General features: G+C 38.6%; 1 protein-coding gene across 1 annotated transcript in view; it reads right to left on the bottom strand.

The window, feature by feature from the left end:
- The window catches only part of KCNN2 (potassium calcium-activated channel subfamily N member 2), a 234330-nt gene that overhangs the window by 49855 nt on the left and 164198 nt on the right, over window positions 1–20277 (bottom strand). Inside the window, exon 5 of the mRNA XM_007955976.2 lies at window positions 10058–10199. Within this exon, the coding sequence (XP_007954167.2) occupies window positions 10058–10199 (142 nt within the window). The remainder of the gene's footprint in view (window positions 1–10057; window positions 10200–20277) is intronic.

The following is a 20277-nucleotide window of genomic DNA, read 5'->3' as shown; positions in this document are numbered from 1 at the left end:
CTTAGGCACTATGCTACCAGAGTGCCCTTAAATTTACCCCTAAATTTTCCTTGAGGAACTGTATAGTTTTAGGTTTTACATTTAAGTCTTTGATCCATCTGGAGTTAGTTTTTGTGTGTGGTGTGAGGTGAGATCTTGTTTCCTTTTTCTGCAAATGGATCTCCAGTTTTTCCAGCATTCCCCTTACTTTTTATTGTGGTGAAATTTTACAGAGCAAATTAGTTTTCCATTCAATACTTTTAGACACATTTTGTTTCATGACATTGCTTACAATCCCTCCCATGTAACAGCACCCTTCCTAATTCCTCCCTTAGCTTTCTGTTTCCATTTGTCCTTCTTTCTCACCCGTTCCTGCTGTTTTGGTCTTGTGTGGTTCTGTGTACTGAGTAATACATTCCTCCTTGGTGCCATTATTCACTTTATAGGCCTATTTATTGTTTGGGTGCTAGTTGATCTGTTCAGTTCTAGACTTAAAGGGTACCTAAAGGCCACAGTCTCAGGTGTTCCACTGGTTTCTATGAGACCAATAGAAATCTGGTCTTTTTTATTATTTTGAATTTTGTTCCGTATTTTTTTTTCTCCCTCTCTGTCCTGGATCTTCTCTTGTGATCATGATAAGAGTGGTCAGTAGTGGTAGCCAGGCACCATCTGGCTACCAGTTCTTCTGGTCTCAGGGTTGTGGAGGCTAGGGTTTGCATGGTTTGTTAGTCTATTCAATTAATTGTTTCCTTGAGTCTTTGATTTTCTTTACTCTTCTTTGCTCTGGATGAGGACAGACCAATACCTGTATCTTACATGGCCACTCAGAAGCTTTCAAGACCTCAGTCACTACTTGCCAAGGTAAGATGGGGAACAGTGTCTTTGTTATGCCAATTGACTTAGATGTCAACCAAGACTGTAGTCCTAACTTGCCAAGCCCAGAGACTAATTCCCTCAAGGTAGTTGGTTTTAGCTAAGAAATTTCCAGAACTTCACCCTTGTATGCTCTACAATATACTTGGGTATATTTGCAGTACATACAAATGTACAGGTTGATATATATATACTTGTAGGTATACTCCCTTTTGCCATCCCACATCTATTCAGCTTGCATGTCTACCTATATATTTACTCATAGATACTGTTTATTATTACTATTATTGTAGGATTGTGTATGTAACAGTAGTTACTTTTGTTGTCTTTTACTCTTTCATGTCCCAGTAACTTACTTTGCTACTGGTCATGTTGTGGTGCCCTTCCACTTACTGTATATTGCCTTTCCCATCACCCAAGTTAATACCTGTCTATTCTTTGTTTAATGATTTATATTCTCATCCTTAGTAACCACCAATGAATGCTTCTTTCTGTGTGTAAACCTTTTCTTGACTTTTTATGATAGTGGTCTCATACAGTATTTCTCCTTTTGTGATTGCCTTATTTCATTCATTATAAGGACCTCTAAGTTTATCCATGTTATGAAGTTTTTCACAGATTTATTGTTACTCTTTAATGTCACATACTAAATTGTGTGTACATACCATAGTTTGTTTATTCATTCATCCACTGATGGGCACTTAGGTTGTTTCCATCTTTTTGCTACTGAAAATAATGCTGCAATGAACATAGGTGTGCATATATCTGTTTGTGTCATGGATGTTATTTACCTAGGATATATACCTAATAGTGTGATTTCTAGATCATATGGTATTTCTATTTCCAACTTTTTCTATTTTTCATTTTCCACAGTGGTTGTGCCATTTTACAGTCCCACCATCAGTGTAAGACTTTCAATCTGTTCACATCCTTGTCAGCATTTGTTGGTTTTTTTTCTCTCTTTTTCTTTTTAAATAAACTTTGCTGTTATTGCTGGGGTGTGATGATATCATTGTTGGTTTGATTTGCATCTCTCTAATGGCTAATGATTGGGAGAATTTCTCCATGTTTGTTGGTCACCACATGCCTTCTTTGATGAAGTGTTTGTTCACATCCTCTGCTTATTTTTAAATTGGATTGTTTGTCTTTGTTGTTGAAGTGTTGGAGCTTTCTATACATTTTAGAGATCAGTTCTCTTTATGAGATATGATGTTTCTAAATTTTTTTTCCAAGTCTGTAGATTCTCTTTTTATTCTCTTGGAAAAGTCTTTTGACGAACATAAGTATTTAATTTTAGGAGGTCTCAATCATCTAGTTTATCTTCTGCTGTTTGATTGTGCCATAATTCAGAGCTCCTACATTTGCCCCTATTCTTTCTGTAATGACATTTATAGTTTTAGATTTTACAGTTAGGTTTTTGACCCATCTTGGGTTTGTGTATATGGCATGAGTCATGGATTCTGTTTCATTTCTCTCCAAATGGATATCCAGTTTTGCCAGTATCATTTGTTAAAGAGACTATTTTTTCTCTATTGAATGGATTTGGCCCTTTGTTGATGATCAGCTATTCATAGGTGGATGGATTTACTTCTGCATTTTCAATTCTGTTCCACTAGTCTATGTGTCTGTCACTGTACCAATGCCACGCTGTTTTGACTATTGTGGCTGTACAAGTTTTGAGATATGCAAGTCTGAGTCCTCCTACTTTGTTCTTCTTCTTTAGTAGTGCTTTGCTTATCCAGGATCTCTTTCCTTTCCCTATAAAGTTGGTGACTTTTTTTTTTCCATCTTTTCAAAGAATGTTAATATAATCTGCATCAGGACTTAGTAATAGCTATAGATTTCTTGGGGTAGTATTGTCATTTTCACAATGTTAAGTTTTCCTATCCATGAACATGGTATGTTCTTCCATTTATGTAGATCTCTTTTGGTTTCTTGTAGTAGTATTTTGTAGTTTTCTTTATGTAAGTCTTTTATGTCTATGGTTAGGTTTATTTCTAAGTATTTCATCTTTTGGGTGGCTACTGTAAATGGAGGTGGTGTCTTGATTTCCTTTTCAGAGCTTTTTTCATTAGTGTAAAAGAATCTGATTGATTTTTTGTATGTTGATCCTGTACCCATGACACTTTGCTGAAACCTTCTAATAGTTTCAGTAGCTTTATTGCTAAGTCTCTGGAAATTTTTATATATAGCATCATGTCATCTGAAAACAGAGATACAGGCAGACTTCAGAGATATTGTGGATGATTTGGTTTCAGATCACAGCAAAAAAGCAAATAATATTACAATTAAATGCCTTGCATAAATTTATTTTGTTTTCCAGTGCATATAAAAGTTATGTTTACATTATACTGTAGTATATTGTGTGAAATAGCATTATGGAAGTCTGAAATATTGTGAAAATTTCTGAAATGTGACACAGAGACACAAAGTGAGCACATGCTGTTAGAAAAATGACACCAACAGACTTGATCAATGCAAGGTTGCCACCAATCTTCAATGTATAAAAAATGCAGTATCTGCAAAGTGCAATAAAACAAGGCTTGCCTATAGTTTTACTTCTTCCTTACCAATTTGGATGCTTTTTATTTCCCTTACTTACCTTACTGCTCTAGCTAGGACTACTAACACAACATTGAATAGAAGTGGCAGAGGGTATCCTTGTCTGGTTTCTGTCACTGAAATGCATTCGATCACTCAGAATGGAGAATAATGTTACCCATTGGTTTTGTGTATATTCTCTTAATTATGTTGAGAAATTTCCTTTCTATTCCTAATTTTGCTGAGAGTTTTTATAAGGAATGGGTGTTAGATTTTAGTAAATGCCTTTTCCACATACACTGAGATAATCATGTGGCTGTTTTCCTTTGCTTTATTTATGTGGTGAATTATGTTGATTGTTTCTCTAATGTGGAACCATTCATTCATCCATACCTGATATTAATCTCACTTAGTCATTTTTTTTTTTTTTTTATACGATGTTAGATTCTACTGGCTAAGATATTATTGAGAATGTTTATGTCTCTGTTCTTGAGGGATGTTACTCAATATTTTTTTTCAGAAGTAGTTTTGCCTGGCTTTGGTATCAGGGTTATCCTGGTCCATAGACTAAATTTAGGAGTATTTCATCCTTTTCTATATTCTGGATAGTTTTAGTGGAGTTGGTATCAGTTCTTCTCTGAATATTTGGTAGAAATCTCCAATGAAGACATCTGAGCCAGAGCTTTTTTTGGAGGGTGAGGGGATTATGACCTGTTCAATTTCTTCTTTTGTGAGGCATCTGCTCAAATTCTATCTCAGCCTCTGTGAGTTTAGACAGTGTGTTTCTAGAAATTTGTCCATTTCTTCTAGATTTTCAAATTTGTTGGCATACAATTCTTCCTAGTATTCTGTTATTATTCTATTTTATTTCAGTTGGTTCTGTGTGACATTGCCTACTTCATTTCTTATTGGGGTTATGTGCATATTATTCTTCTTTTCCTTTGTTAGATTTGCTAGCAGTTAGTGTAGGGTGTATCTTAAGTCAATTTCTTCTGAGATAAAAAAGACACTGAACAAGTGGGCATAGGATAGATGGGGTAGGACAGATGCCAAGACACACGGTAATCTCCAATGAACCATGAAGGAGCAGCTGAAGAGATAAGGACCTTCCTCCAGAATTGATATAGAGAGAAAGCCTTCCCCTAGAGACAGCACCCTGAATTCAGACTTCCAGCCTCCTAAACTATAAGAAAATATATTTTTATTTGATAAAGTCCCCCAGTTATAGCAGTGGTAGATAACTAAGACAACAGGTAAGATCATTAGCAATTAAATCAGGTAAATAAAAGATTTTGTGCTGTCAAATGAGACTGTGAAGGAGCTCTTCTTGAGAAAAGGGGCAAAGAAAAATGTAGGGCACATCTAAGTACCATAAGACTCAAGCAAGCTAACTTTAAATTTGGATCTGATCTCCTTGACAATGATGCACTGTGCATGTACTGTTAGTCACAACTGATTGGGGTATAAGAGAGGGGAACATTTTGCCAATATGGAACATGGAGGAAAGTTGTTTCTATTCAGCATGAGGGGAGAGAATGTAATTACTAGCTCTGTTGCTATAGATAGCATCATTGATGGCATCATTCACATCCCTTAAGGGCTTGTGTGGTGGTTATGTTTGTGTGTCAACTTGGCTGGGCCTGGTTGAGTGGCTGAGCAGCTGATGGTAGTTATTCCCCATGATGAGACTGGCAATCAACTCCATGGTGGGATCTATCACAAGCAGCTGAGTAGCTGCTTTGGGTATGTGGTCTGCTTCCTGTATATAAGCAGCAGCTTTGGGAATGGTCTCTAGCTTATAGCACGGTTGGACCCAGCATGTAGCTGTGTCGTTGTTCAGCAGCCTGCCATGTGGTTTGGTAACATTGGGACTGTGCCTTTTCACTTGTCAACCTTGGGTTTGTCAGCCTCAGCAGCCAGCAGTCATCTGAGTGAAGAAACACCTCTAGCTCCAGTGGGCTGGGAGCAGGAGGCAGAGCTGGACCCCAAGGCTGAGGGGCTTTCACCCAGCCCCTAGAGCTGGCACTTTGAACTTGGACTTAAAGCCTCCAGACTGTGAGAAAATAAACTCCTGTTTGTTAAGGCCATCCCATTTGTGGTATAGTCTTATCAGAGCAGCACTAGGTAACCAGAACAGCTTGGTATGGGGTCCTCCAAAGAAAATTATGTTGTTGTTGTTATGTGCCATCAAGAAAATTATAGCTATGTAAATTTTATTTCCAAAGGTATTTTAGTATAAAATGCTGTATTTTGAGGATAAAAGGAAAAGTGACCAGTAGTAAAGAAATAATGGACCATATCAACTGTATAGTTGGGGGGCGGGAATCAAAGCTGATTACAATTCACAGAAGTTTTATTTATTTATTTTTTTACAGGAAAATAATAGAAAATACAATTTTGTGGCCTAATTTAATATTTTTTTCCATTATTAGGGCTCCAAATGATCACCTGTTGACTACAGGTGACCTTGAAATAGACCAGAGATACTGTTTTCACAGCTAGTTGCCTTATTCTAGCTCAATACTACCAGATCAAAGAAAATTTTCCTATACCATAAAGGCCAGGGACTCAGTCCTTCCTGCTAGTTCTGATTCTTGGAACAACCTTTTTAGGCAGCTACTATGAGGGTGTTCCCTCTGCAGTGGCCACCACCAAAAACCCACAAACAGAGAGTCCATGCTGTGTCTCCTGCTACCATGCAGGAGGACATGGGAGATGTTGGGCAGGTGAGCTTAATTTTAGAAATTCTGGAAATTGCCAACCTGAGGAACTCTAAGCTCTGTTTCACATACTTATGTAGGCAGAAACCAAATAAGAATCAAAATAACACTCTTTGTTGTAAACAAATCTATAAAAATCAGATAAAGAATGAAGAGAAACCTAGCTCACTGAAAATGGTGTATCATCAATGAGACATGGCTTCTGGCTTAAATATTTAAAAATTCACACCATGTTATAAATAAATTCTAGACAAGTTGCTAGTCTTCTGTTTTCATATGATTAAGAGGGCACAAATCAGTCCTAGCCAAATCATACCAAAACAAAAACCAAACTCACTGCTGTCGAGTCAGATCCAACTCATAGTGACCCCTCCCCTTGGGTTTCCGAGGTGTTAACACTACTGAAGTAGATTGACCAATCTTTCTTCTGAGGAGTGGTTCGTGGGTTTGAACCACCAGCCTTCTGGTTAGCAGTCAAATGCCTTAAGCACTATGCCATCAAAGTGGCAGGAAATATGGCTTAGCCTGCCAGGTGTCTCTGAAGGACAGTAGTGTATTATCTCCAAGAGCAAAACTTTCTGGAGTGCTCCCCATGAGTTGGCCTCTTGTTCCCAGCCTCATCCCATGCCACTTTGCCCTTTCACTCAGTATACCTCTCATTCAGTGGCCCTGCTCAAATGTAGTGAATTCCTTTCCTCTTAGGATGATCTCCCAACTCCCTCTTTGCCTGGCTACTCATCTTTCTCATCTCAGCCTAAAAGTCAATTTTCTAAGGATTATTTTTTAGTAAACCCCACCTCTTTCTGAAGGTCCCTAAATCACATCACAAGCTTTGTGCTGCTTCATACACTTCTCACAAATGTAATTAAAATGTATTTGTTAATATTTTTTAATATTGGTTATCCCCTGTAAACTCCACACCTGTCTTCTTTTGCTGTATTCCCGATGCCCACTCAGTGTCTGACACATAGCTGGCACTCAACAAATATTTTGAGAAGAATAAATTAAATGATTATATTATTAATATAATTCTTCAATAAGCTTCAATATAGTTGTGGTTGTTAGGTGCCATCAAGTCAGTTCCGACTCATAGTGACTCTCTGTACAACAGAATGCAACAGTGCCTGGTTCTGTGCCATCCTCACATCCACTGCTATGCTTGAGTCCACCGTTGCAGGTACCCATCTCATTCAGGGTCTTCCCCTTTTTCACTGACCCTCTACTTTACCAAGAATGATATTCTTTCCAGGGATTGGCCCCTCCTGATAACTTGTCCCAAGTATGTGAGATGAAGTCTTGCCATCCTCACTTCCAAGGAGTATTCTGGCTGTACCTCTTCCAAGACAGATTTGTTTGTTTTCCTGGCGATGCATGGTGCATTCAATATTCTTCACCAACACCATAAAAAGCATCGATTCTTCTTTCATTATCCAGCTTTACATGCTTATAAGGTGACGGAAAATATCAAAGTTTGAGTCAGGCACACCTTACTCCTCAAAGTGACATCTTTGTTTTTTAATACTATAAAGAGTTCTTTTGTAGCAGATTTTTCCAATGCACTGCATTGCTTGATTTCTTAACTGCTGCTTCCAAAATCAGATTGTGGATACTGAAGGGTGTATGCAGTCTTTGATCAGAAGTAAGTGCTTCATGTCCTCTTCACTTTCAGCAAGCAAGGTTGTGTTATCTGCATACTGCAGACTGTTAATGAGTCTTCCTCCACTCTTGATGCCACATTCTTCATCATATATTCCAGCTTCTTGGATTATCTGCTCAGTATGCAGATTGAAAGAAGTATAGTGAAAGGATAAATTTCCTGATTTTAAAGCATGCGGTATCCCCTTGTTCTAATGACTGCCTCTTAGCCTGTATACAGGTTGTATATGAGTACAATTAAGTGTTCTGGAATTCCCAGTCTTTGCAGTGGCATATATATATATATATATATATATATATATATATATATATTATGATATACACAGTGGAATGCCTTTGCATAGTCAATAAAACACAGGTAAACATCTTTCTGGTGTTATCTGCTCTCAGCCAAGTTTCATCTGACATCAGCAATGATATCCCTCATCCCATGTCCTCTCCTGAATCTGGCTTGAAATTCTGGCAGTTCCTGTCAATGTATTATTGCAGCCATTTTTTAAATTAACTGCAGCAAAACTTTACTTGTGTATGGTATTAATCATATGATTCTATAATTTCTGCATTCTGCTGGACCACCTATCTTTGTAATGGGCACAAATATGGATCTCTCCCAGGTAGGAGTTTTCCAAGTTTCCTGGCATAGATGACTGAGCACTTCCAGCATTTCATATGTTTGCTGACACATTTCAAATGCTATTCCACCAGTTCCTGGAGCTTTTGTTTTTGCCAGTGCATTCAGTGTGGCTTGAACATCTTCCTTCAATACCATTGATTCTTGATCATCTACTACCTACTGAAATGGTTGGACATTGACCAATTCTTTTTGATACAGTGACTCTGGGTATTCCTTCCATCTTCTTTTGATGCTTCCTTCATTGTTCAATATTTTGCCCATAGAATTTTTCAATATTACAACTCAAGATTGGAATTTTTTCTTCAGTTCTTTCACCTCAAGAAATGCTGAGTGTGTTGTTCCCTTTTGGTTTTCTAACTCCAGGTCTTTGAACATTTTATTATAGAATTTCACTTTGTCTTCTTGAGCCATCCTTTGAAATATTCTGCTCTTTTATTTCATTTCTTCCCTTTGCTTTAGCTCTTGTACATTCAGCAGCAAGTTTCAGAGTCTCTTTTGACATCCATTTTGGTCTTTTCTTTCTTCCCTATCTATTTAATGATATTGTTCATTTTTTCATGTATGTATGTATGATGCCCTTGTACTCCTTTAACTCAATTGGTCTTTGGTCATTAGTTCACTACATTAGATGTGTTCTTGAAATGATGTCTAAATTCAGGTGGGCCATAGAAGGTGGTAGGAGCTTTGGTGGCATAGCTCCTAAGGCATCTGACTGCTAACCAGAAGGGTGGTGGCTCAAACCCAACAGCCACTCCTCGGAAGGAAGGTTGGGCAATCTACTTCCATAGTGATATGGCCTTGGAAACCCAAGGAGGGGTTGCTATGAGTCAGATCCAACTCGATGGCAGTGTGTATACAAGCTTGTACTTTGACTCTCATGGACTTATATAATTTATAATAATTATAATTTTCTTCAGTTTGAAATTGAGCTTGCATATGAGCAATTGAAGGACTGTTCCACAGTTGTCCCCTGGCCTTGTTCCAACTGATGATATCGAGTTTCTCCATCATCTCTTTCCACAGATATAGTTGATCTGACTCCTGTGTATTTCATCTGGTGATGTCCATGTGTACATGTGCCATTTATGTTGTTGGGCAAAAAAAAGTATTTGCAATGAAAATGTATTTGGTCTTACAAAATTCTATCATGTGATCTCCAGCATTGTTTCTATCACCAAGGCTTTATTTCCCAACTACTTAATCTACCCCCCACAACTTTCCAATCAGCAGTAATTATTATTCTATCTTCATATATCTTTATATAGTTATATGGTCCACATTTTACAGATGAGAAAACTCAGTTTAAAAGACGGTAAGTTTACTCAACTTTATACAGAACTCACCTTCAAACAAAGGGCTTCCTGACTCTAAAGCCAATACTCTAAGATAAAATAAGTTAATCTCAGTGACTGGCTCACAAAGAGGCAGTGATTATTTTCCAGTGAGCAGTCTTGCAGCAATATGCTTCAATGGAACTATGTGATGAGAAGAATTAAGATGAAAACTGTTGGTACTCTTCCCCAACACAGAGCTGATTAATTTTTACTAATTTCTTGCTGTAGAGAAAATGAGTAGCATGTGATGCACATGGACTTAATAGGTTCAGTGCCCTCTTGAAAGTAAATAAAAATAAGGAAAGCAAAAAATCACTTACCATAATTCCAGTAAGCAAACAAACGCCTTTCCCACAATATGTGTTCGGTACCATGTCACCATAACCAATGGAGAGAAAAGTTATTGATATCAACCACATTGCTCCAAGGAAGTTGCTAGTTACATCCTGTTGATCATGGTACCTGAAAAACAGCAGGAAAAAACACCTTTTTAATTAATCTACAGTGCTGGTAGCTATGGGCAGTCTGATTTAATTTAGTAAATTCACCAAGCATACTCTATAAACTTCTCTATTTAAGGGTTTTCTAAGCTCATTATTGTAAATACAGTTGCAATTTCACCTAAACGATTTGAAAGACATTGGGAAGTGCCTTAACTTTGAAAGTAAATCTGAAAGAACAACTTTAAAATATGAAAGCTGATTTTTGTCCTTCGTGTTAGATGATACGTACACTTTTATCTTTGTATACTCCTTAACTCCTGCTCATGCCTTATCATTCACTCCTTGATGCCCAACTGAGGTGCCAGATTTATAGGACAATATGCAGTCCCCCAGCCTCATTCTATCCCTTTGTACCAACTTGTTCCCTCTTCTTGGACCTGTATCTGACCACCTTTCTCCCTTAATGGGATAATTCCTAGTTACCCTACAAAATAAATTTGGATGAAGGCCTTACTTTTCTACTCTTCTCCCTAGCCCCTCCCTTACCCTTCCTTAGTATCCTGCATATTCCTTAATCACGGGATTATGTTATACTTGGTATATCTACCTCTCAGTCCTTCACCAGACATTCTCTTTGAAGGCAGAAACTCTACTTTGATCAGTCAGTCCCTGTCTAGAACTTTGTTGATTTATCAATTGCACATAAGGAATTCACAGTCAAATGGGGAGAGAGAGAGAGAGAGGGAAATATTCAACACTTCGACATCAAAAAGTCTAACAATGCAATTCAAAAATGGGTAGAGGACATGAATACACACTTCACCAAAGAATATTCACCAAGATATTCAGGCAGCCAAACAAACATATGAAGAAATGCTCATGATCATTAGCCATTAGAGAGATGCAAATCAAAATAACAATGAGATATTATCTCACTCCAGCAATAACAACAAAGTTCAGCAAGCCAGAAAACAACTAATGCTGGTGAGGGTATAGAGAGATTGGAACTCTCATACACTGCTGGTGGGACTGTAATATGGTACCAACCACAGTGTGGTACCAACCGCACTTCCTTATAAAGTTGGAAATAGAAATACCATTTAATCCAGCAGTCCCATTACTAGGAATATATCCTACAGAGGTGACACCTGAGGCATGAATAGATACATGCACATCCATGTTCATCTCAGCAGTATTTACAATAGCAAAGAGATAGAGACAACCAAAGTGCCCATCAACAGATGAATGGATAACCAAACTATGGTACACACACACAATGTAACACTATGCAACATTAAAGACTAATGAAGAATCAGCAAATCACCTCATAATGTGGATGAACTGGGAAGACATACAGAGTGAAATAAGTCAATCATAGAAGGACAACTACTGTATGATGAGTCCATTATTGTAAAAAGTCAAGGAAAGGTTTATACAGGAAGCAGATTTTCTTTGTTGGTTACCATTGGGAGGGGGGAGGGAGGGAAAAACAGATGGATAATTGAGAGACAGATTTAATATGGGTAAAAGGATTTTAAATAATAATAATGAAAAGGAAATAAGATTAGCCATTAGCTGATAGTTTTTGAAGCTAGGATATGGGCATGTGGGGGTTCATTGTTAAAATGTTTTATAATACATTTTTGAAATAAAGAGAGGGGGGAGGGGATACAGTTCATCTTGATTATTCTTTGAGGTATCAAGACTTTATGGTAAGGAGGCAGGTTTTTATAACAACTAGATTTTCTATAAACATTTGCTTGAATTAACAGAATGCTGGCCTTTTCCCCTTTATGTAGATAGGCTATCCACCACGCATACAACAGTGAGGCATGTGAGTTATTACCCAGATAAGAATTTGTTTCAGACACATGTTCTGTTTAATCATGGAGCAGAGTGGTACTCTTCGCCTCTCCACAGCAGTCGGGCCTCAGTCTCCAGTCGCTAGAGGCATTCCTTCCTCTAAAGACCGCCCCACTTCCCAGGTCTCAGACAACACTAGGGAGTACTGTTCATTTCTCATTTCTTGTTCTTCAGTGGAACAAAACATGCTGTAATCACCTGGGATGCATCTTCCTCTAGTTTACACTCATTCAATGCTGCCTGTCAACTAGGCTCCCTATGCAGCCAGAGCTGGGGTGCCAAAGCCACAGAACTGATCCCATATAAAACATACACTAGGCTATCATATTTTCTCTTTTTTCCGTCCTTCATCCTGTGCCTAGTTGCTTGCTTCTATAACCGAAAGTGCAGAAAGTATTCATCTGCAATATCAGTGGCTCACTCTTTTGTCTTTGGATATACAAAAGACCTGTGGTTACCAGTTTTGTATATTTGCCTTCTTCCAAAGTAAGAGAGAAGCTGAGAAATGCTGTTCCCTTTAGTCTAGGGAAGGAGGAACCCCTGACTGGAGTGAATAGAGCCTCAGAACAAGAAGAAGTGAGGATAACCCCTACATCTTCTGGAAGGAAAGTAAGGGTGAATGAACAGGCAGCCAATTCCTGCTGAGTAGCATACTGTGAGTTTGTGGTGGCTGGAGGGCAGAAACCCTCACTGTCCTATGCCCACGGAACCACCATCGTGAGCTAGTGGTGGAACCCTCTCTTCCCAATGGCTGGGCAGAGAGATGCTGTTATTACACAGGAAGTCAAGGTCTACTGTTAACATTCTAGGAAAATAGGCTTTTCCCCTGAGAAACTTTGTTATATAATGTGTACATATCAGTATGGTGATGTGATTAGTGCTACACTGAAGCTACAACAGCTTTTGTGGCTGCTCTGGGAGCATGCTGTGTACATGTAACAGTGCCTTTTTGGGAGAATGTGGCTTTTGGTCAAAACAAGACACTTAGAAATAAGTTTGGATTGTAACACAGGCATATTAAAGCTCTCAGTAGAGTATTCCTCACCAAGTACTTGCTTGAAATGGGGAATATATTATCTTGGTGTGGGTTACAGGCATACCTTGTTTTATTGTGCTTAGTTTTATCATACATTTTTTACAAATTGAAGGTCTGCAGCAACCCTGTGCCAAGCAAGTCTACTGGCACCATTTTTCCCAATAGCATGTGCTCACTCTGTGTCTGTGCTATATTTTGGTAATTCTTATATTTCAAAATTTTCATTATGCTGTTGTTCACTTAATAATAGACTATAGTATAGTGTGAATATAATCTTCATATGCACTGGAAAACCAAACAGTTTATGTGACTTGCTTTATATTGCAATACTCTCTTTATTGCAGTGGACTGGAACCAAACAAGGAGCTCTGGGGCACATAGTGCTTAAGGCTTTTGACTGCTAACCAGAAGGCTGGTGGTTCAAACCCACAGCCACTCCTCAGAAGGAAGACTGAGCAATCTACTTCCATAGTGATACTGCCTCAGAAACCCAAGGAAGGGTTGCTCTGAGTCGGGACCAACTCAATGGCAGTGAGTTTTTTTTTTTTTTTTTTTCTTAGTTTGGAACCAAACACAATTATTTCCAAAGCATGCCTGTATATGGGATGGTGGGGGAAAAGAGTTAATTTCCTATTCAATTTTTGAACATGAGACAAAGTTTCTTCTTAAGGAAGCATGATGTACACAGATATCTGATATTTATGAGCTAATGGCTCTAACTTCCCTGATGTTTATACATATGGTACTTGTGTTTTCCCATCTAACATAAAATGTTTTAATACGTGGGCACTCTTATTTGGCTGAAATAGTTATATTCTTTATCTGCTCTGTATCAACAAAGTGTCCTCCATCACTAGATTAGAAAATGTGACCATGTCAAAGTGAAATCATTTCAGTGAAAATTTCATTTCATACAGTGAGTGACCAGAATATTACTATGTGCTATTTTTGTTGTTAACTGTTGTTGAGTCAGCTTCATGACCCTGTGTACAGCAAAACAAAACACTGCCTGGTCAAGGGCCACTGTCATGCTCCTTCACATTTTGTAATTCATTGTTGTGGCCACTGGCTAGGACCTTACAGTGGTGGGGGCTCATCTTCCAGCACTTTACTAGACAATATTCTGTTATAATCTGAAGGGTTTTCATTGGCTAATTTTTCAAATAGATTGCCAAGCCTTTCTTCCTAGTTTGTCAACTCCATAGATGGAGTTGTCACTGTCCACTATGGATGATGACCCTTTTGGTATTTGAAATACCAGTAGCATAGCTTCCAGCATCATGGCAACATGCAAGCCACCAGAGTACAACAAAATGACAGATGGATGGTGGACTATCTGCTAGGCACACAGTTTCCCTTTGCTAGAGCAACAACAAAGATAAGTTTGAGACTTCATAATATTAAAAGTCCCTAGGGGGCAACTTCACAGCTGATGCCTACGAGGTAACTGCAAGTTTGGCTTGCATGGGGCAAGTCTTTGCCAGGTGTTCTTCCTGGTGCACTTGTGATTGGGTTTTGAGAGTTTGGAGTAGTAGTTGACTTTTAAAAACTTTCAATGAAAAGCATACACTGGAACATTTACAAAAGCAGACTTCTTAGTTGCATACACCTTTAAGAATTACACACGTTTTAGATGTACAAATAAAATTCTCCTATCCTCATCTGACTCTTGGCCAAACACTTAAGTACTTTGCCATTATATCATCCAGTCAATATTTATTTTATGCAATGTACATCACATGGGGTCAGAGACATTAATCCTGGATTGGAGGGCCTAATGAGAAGAAAGTATCTTTCTAGGAGTTGGTATATTAGGGCTTGGGATTCAATGCTAAATGAACCTTTTTGCTTATAAAATAATAAACCTGCCTGAAAATTGGCTCTGAATGGAAAAATAACATTTCATACAGCTTTGTATACTACATTCAGGCATATTTACTTGTGAACCATCAAGATGAACTAATTAGAGATCCAAATAGATACTATAAGAATAATCATCAGACTTCTATCTTGGCAATTCAGAGACAAATTTTAGGCTTATCATGGGGATGATATTACTGCTTAGAACACCCCCAGATTTTGAATTTATGCCAAATTCACACCATTGTGAATTATTAAGATGTACAATTTAAATGGTTTTATAAAAATTCAAAACATTTCTTATAGAGGTTCATTTCACAAATTTACTCAGACAATTCCAACCTCTTTCCCCACAAGGAAAACTGTTTTGGGGAAAACAGGAAGACATGACTTAACACAGTACATTTCAAGTTTTGGTTGATATGAATGCTAGTTTAATTAAAAAAAAATACATTTAATAAGATTAAAATTAGTGCCAGAATGCCTGATAAGCTTTTAAAGTTTGGGGAGGGGACTTACTGATGTGTTCTACAGCACTACATGCTTCATACCAAAAAAAATAAATAAAACTAAACTCATTACCATCAAGTTGGATCCGACTCATAGCAACCCCTCCTTGTGTTTCCAAAGCAGTATCTCTACAGAAGTAGATTGTCCAACCTTTCTTCTGAGGAGTGGCTGGTGGGTTTGAACTACCAGCCCTCTGGTTAGCAGTCAAATGCCTTAGGCACTATGCTGCCAGAGCTCCTACATCCTTCATAGACTTAAATATTATGAGATCAGCTTTAAGGTTTTAAAGGGAGCAATATGTTCCTTTTCTTCACTTTCATTCCTTCAATCATTGCTGACTATAGGCGTATTATGGTTTCTTAAATTACAAATATGACATCTCTCTATAACATCTGTTAAAGTTCAAGGGGTTATCTTTTCAATGGACTCACTGAGTTATTTCCCTCCAGATGAGGCAGTCTCTGCCCAGCTATCTTGTGTCCCTCCTCTTCCCAGCAGCAACATGAGCCTTGGCTACACTAATGGTAAGCAATTATGCCATCATCTTTAGCAGCTCTCTTCCTCTGCAGATGCATGTCCTTTTGCCTGGAAACACCTTCTCTTTACCTTCCAACCCTGATGTATCTGAGAATCTGACAATGGGACACTTTCTCCAGATACCACACAGTTGTTAGTCAGCACGGCAGTTCAAGCTGGACTGCATACAGGCCCTTACTTTGTAGCCCAGGAGCAGCTTGTGGGTACCTCTCGTGCCATTCAACAAATTTTAACTTGGATCATAAAAGACACTTGATATACAATTTGCTTATTTACCAGGCCCCTACTTACTGCTATTGAATCAATCTGACTCACAGTGACACCCTTTGGGCTTCCGAGGTAGTAAATCTTTATAGAAGTAGATTGCCCAATCCTCCTTCCATGGAGTGGCTGGTAGGTTTGAACCACCAACCTTCTGTTTAGCATCAAATGCCTTAAGCATTATGCCACCAGAGCTCCTAGAATTTAAATTATAAAGACTAATGACAAAAACTCTGTCTTATTCATTGCTGTATCCACATACAGTGCTTAGATGGATATAGCAGGGATTTGGTAAGTATTTATGAAATGAATTCATGTGACAATGTGAAACATTTCTTTTCAATCTGACTTGCCACAGGTTCACATGCTAGGCCTTCAGAATTATATACTTAGAGACGCAAAAAGGGGGGAGGAATGATTCTTGTCCAGGATATGTCATATTATATTCCAAGATATGTGTGCAACTTAAAAGATTTTCTTATGTCTGGACAAAATAACTCTATGTTGGAGGATAACATCTGAAAAACTATGTTCGTTAATCCCCCTCTATTAAAATAATTATTAATACTAGAAATGGCAAAAAGATTTCATCTCAAATGTCAGCTCTCATCTCAAATGTCAGGCTCAGTTATATGGTGAAAAGTATTATGGAGATTTAAAAGCATGTGATGAAGCCACTATTTTATCTCCTCTCTCTCCTAAAATATCACTAAAATGATAGTAAGGCAATAAAAAAGGTATAAGCCCAGGAGAACACAGTGAAGGGAAAAGAGACACCAGGGAATGAGAAATAACACATTTTTATAAGAATCAAAGTGCATGGGAATTCCGCTCCTGGACAAAATAGAGTAAATACGGAATTTACCCTCACAATTCCCACAGCAACTCACAGAGACACTGCAGGACAGAGTAGAACTGCCCTGTAGGCTTTCTGGGCTACAATCTTTACAGACGCAGACTGCCAGGTTTTTTCTCCCAAGGAACCAATTGTAGGTTCAAACCGCTTACTTTTTTAGTTAGCCACCAAGAACTTAGCCTTTGTGCAACCAGTGTCCCAATTAGTTAGAACTGACTTGATGGCACACAACAATAACAACCCCCACAACGGGAACTAAAACTCCAGATGAAATATCTGAGGCAATAGTTTTTGAGACTGGTCATCTAGCAACAAAGGACAGAGATGGTACATGAACAAGCTTTGTGTACGAACCTGGCCTGCAAGGTTACAAACAACTGCCCTGGAGAGCCTCTAGGATGTAGCTCATGGAGGAAAACCAGCAGAGACTAGAGGCCCCCAAGTTGAGGAGACAGAGCTGGGAGTCCAGGGAGGTCGATATTGCTACCGTTCATAGGACCAAAAACCAGAGAGGCGTCAGCTGCACAGAGAGCTCCAGAGATCTATAGAGGGGTCCCTTGATTATTCAGCTCAGTACTGACCAGTACATGTGTATAAAACTATTCAAGACTGGAGAAGTGAAAACATACTCTTGTAAGGTTCTTATACTCCATGTAAAGTGGTATAGTATCACCTAACGATAGACTGTAGTAACTGTTATAATAGCAGTTGAGGATAGACTATAACTACATATGTACTTGAGTATATGATAACGTAGATATAGATTAACCTTAAGCCAAAAACACCAAACCAATTGCTGAGTTGATTTCTACTCATGTTTCAGAGTAGTAAAATTGCACTCCATAGTGCTTTCAATGGCTGTGATCTTTAGGAAATAGATTGCCAGGCCTTCCTTCCAAGGCACTTTTAACCAAAAAGGAGCTCTGGTGGTGCAGTGCCTAAGGCATTTGACTGCTAACCACAAGGCTGGCAGTTCAAACCTACTAGCCACTCCTTAGAAGGAAGAATGGGCAATCTACTTCCGTAGAGATACCACCTCAGAAACCCAAGGAAGTGTCACTATGAGTCGAATCGACTTGAAAGCAGTGAGTTAGGCACTTGTGGGTGATTTCAAACTGGTGCTTAACCATTTGCACCATCCAGAGATGCCAAAAACTTTAAAGGAACCACCAAAATTAATACATCAAAGAATAATAGGTGGTGAACCAACAAAGTTTATAAGATGAATAATATAATAATAAATCCAAGAGAAGGCAGAAAAAGAGGGAAAAAGGAACAAAGAACAGATTGGCAAGCAGGAAGAGGACAGAGTTAACCCAACCATATCTATAACCACATTAAAAATAAATGGCCTAAGTACCCCAATTTGAAAATAGAAATTGTCATATTAAAATTACATGGAAAAGCAGTAATTTACTTGGTTGAGTCAGTTGTACATCAGGAAGTATGTTCCAAACTCTTGGAGAAGGTGATGGAAAGGTGAGCCAGTTCACCCACAGAACCCATGCTCACACTTACAGAAACCATGCAACAGGGAAGTGAGGGCCAAAGCTTAAGACCAAACTGATTAAGCATAAGAATATAGAACAATGAATCTCCAGGTTCCTGCCCCTGCCTGGCACTGCCAGGCAACTAAGAGGAGATAGGTTTATCTCTGGGGACAGACTGGTGACAGCGTCCAGTTAGGGCAGAAGAGATGTTAGGGGCTAAAAATATGGGGATTAAATGTGTGTTTCCAAACTGAACAACAGTATCCCTAGTTTCTTATCTTCATTCACTACTGGGACCCTAAAATTATAACTTGCTAATACAGAGAAAGAGAATATTTTTCTCTGGGGGGAAAAAAAAACAGCCCCAGAAGACAAGACAACCTAGATAGATATTCCAATCAGTTGCCAGTGAGTCAGAGCGTCAGAGCAGAACTGTGCTCAACAGGGTTTTCAATGGCTGACTTTGTGAAAGCAGAACACCAGGCTTTACTTTCAGGTACCACTGGGGGGTTGAACTTCTGACCTTTCAGTCAAGAGCTGAGTGCGTTGACCATTCAGTTCCACTCAGAGACTCTTACCAACATTAAGAATCACCACGATTAAGGATTCATGAAGGATAATGAAAAACTCAGCTTTCCACCGAGTCACTGTACAGTGGTTTCTTCCAGACAATAAGCCATTTCCCCAGATACAGCTTGCAACCAGAGCTCCTAGAGCTTCTAATTCCCATTCCCGAATTGAAGAGAACAGCAAAAGATCACCATACATTCGGAGTGTACTTTCTATACACAAAATACAGACAAGAAAAGGTTGGGGTGGGAGGAGAGAAGAAAGGACAGAAGGTAGAAATGTGAAGAATCTGGTGAAGCAGAATTCTGGTAAACCAGAAGAATCAGGGTGACGGGGGTCAGGTATATAAACTGTATTATGTCCTCAAAGACCTAAGGGAACTATTTGCATCCATAAAATAGGAACAGGGTGTTTCAAAGAAGGCACAATTAAAGAGTAAGAAAGGAAACTAAAAATTACAGGGAAAAAGATCAGAATAATATTTTGATACATAAAACTGTAGCAAAACTTTCCTACAAGTAGTACAAAAAGACAAAGGGAAAACACAAAAAAGAGAGAACGGAAAACACAGAAAGCGGAATGACATAACAACTGGAAAGCAAGCATCTCTCAAGGGAAGGAGATACTGAATATGTGCATACTCAATTAGGAAAAACCCATACCAAGCAGAACGCTGTAAATTTTAAAATACCAAGCATAAAGATCTTAAAAGTTTCAAAAAGGGCAAAAACGGATCACAGCTAACTATTATAAATGCTTGCCTCTAATGCTACTTAATTGTTTTAACAAGTTTTTGTGTGCTGCAGGCAGGGAGGGAGGAAGCAATCTATTTTGCCTGGTTTTGTAAATAAAACTAAACCAAACCAAACTCTCTGCCATTGTGTCGGTTCCAACTCATAGTGACCCCTCCTTAGGTTTCTGAGGTGGTATCTCTACGGAAATAGATTGTCCAATTTTCCTTCCAAAGAGTGGCTGGTGGGTTTGAACCAAATGCCTTAGGCACTATGCCACCAGACCTCCCTTAATAAAGCTTGTTGTTGTTGTTGTTGTTATGTGCCGTCGAGTCGGCCCCGACTCATAGCGACCCCTTCTTGGGTTTCCGAGGCAGTATCAC

This window comes from Orycteropus afer, unplaced genomic scaffold (genome assembly GCF_000298275.1).
Source record: "Orycteropus afer afer isolate SDZICR_OR568_19922 unplaced genomic scaffold, OryAfe1.0 scaffold00562, whole genome shotgun sequence".
NCBI lineage: Eukaryota > Metazoa > Chordata > Mammalia > Tubulidentata > Orycteropodidae > Orycteropus > Orycteropus afer.
The sequence above is the reverse complement of the archived record's forward strand: the minus strand, read 5'-3'. Positions and strand labels throughout refer to the sequence as shown.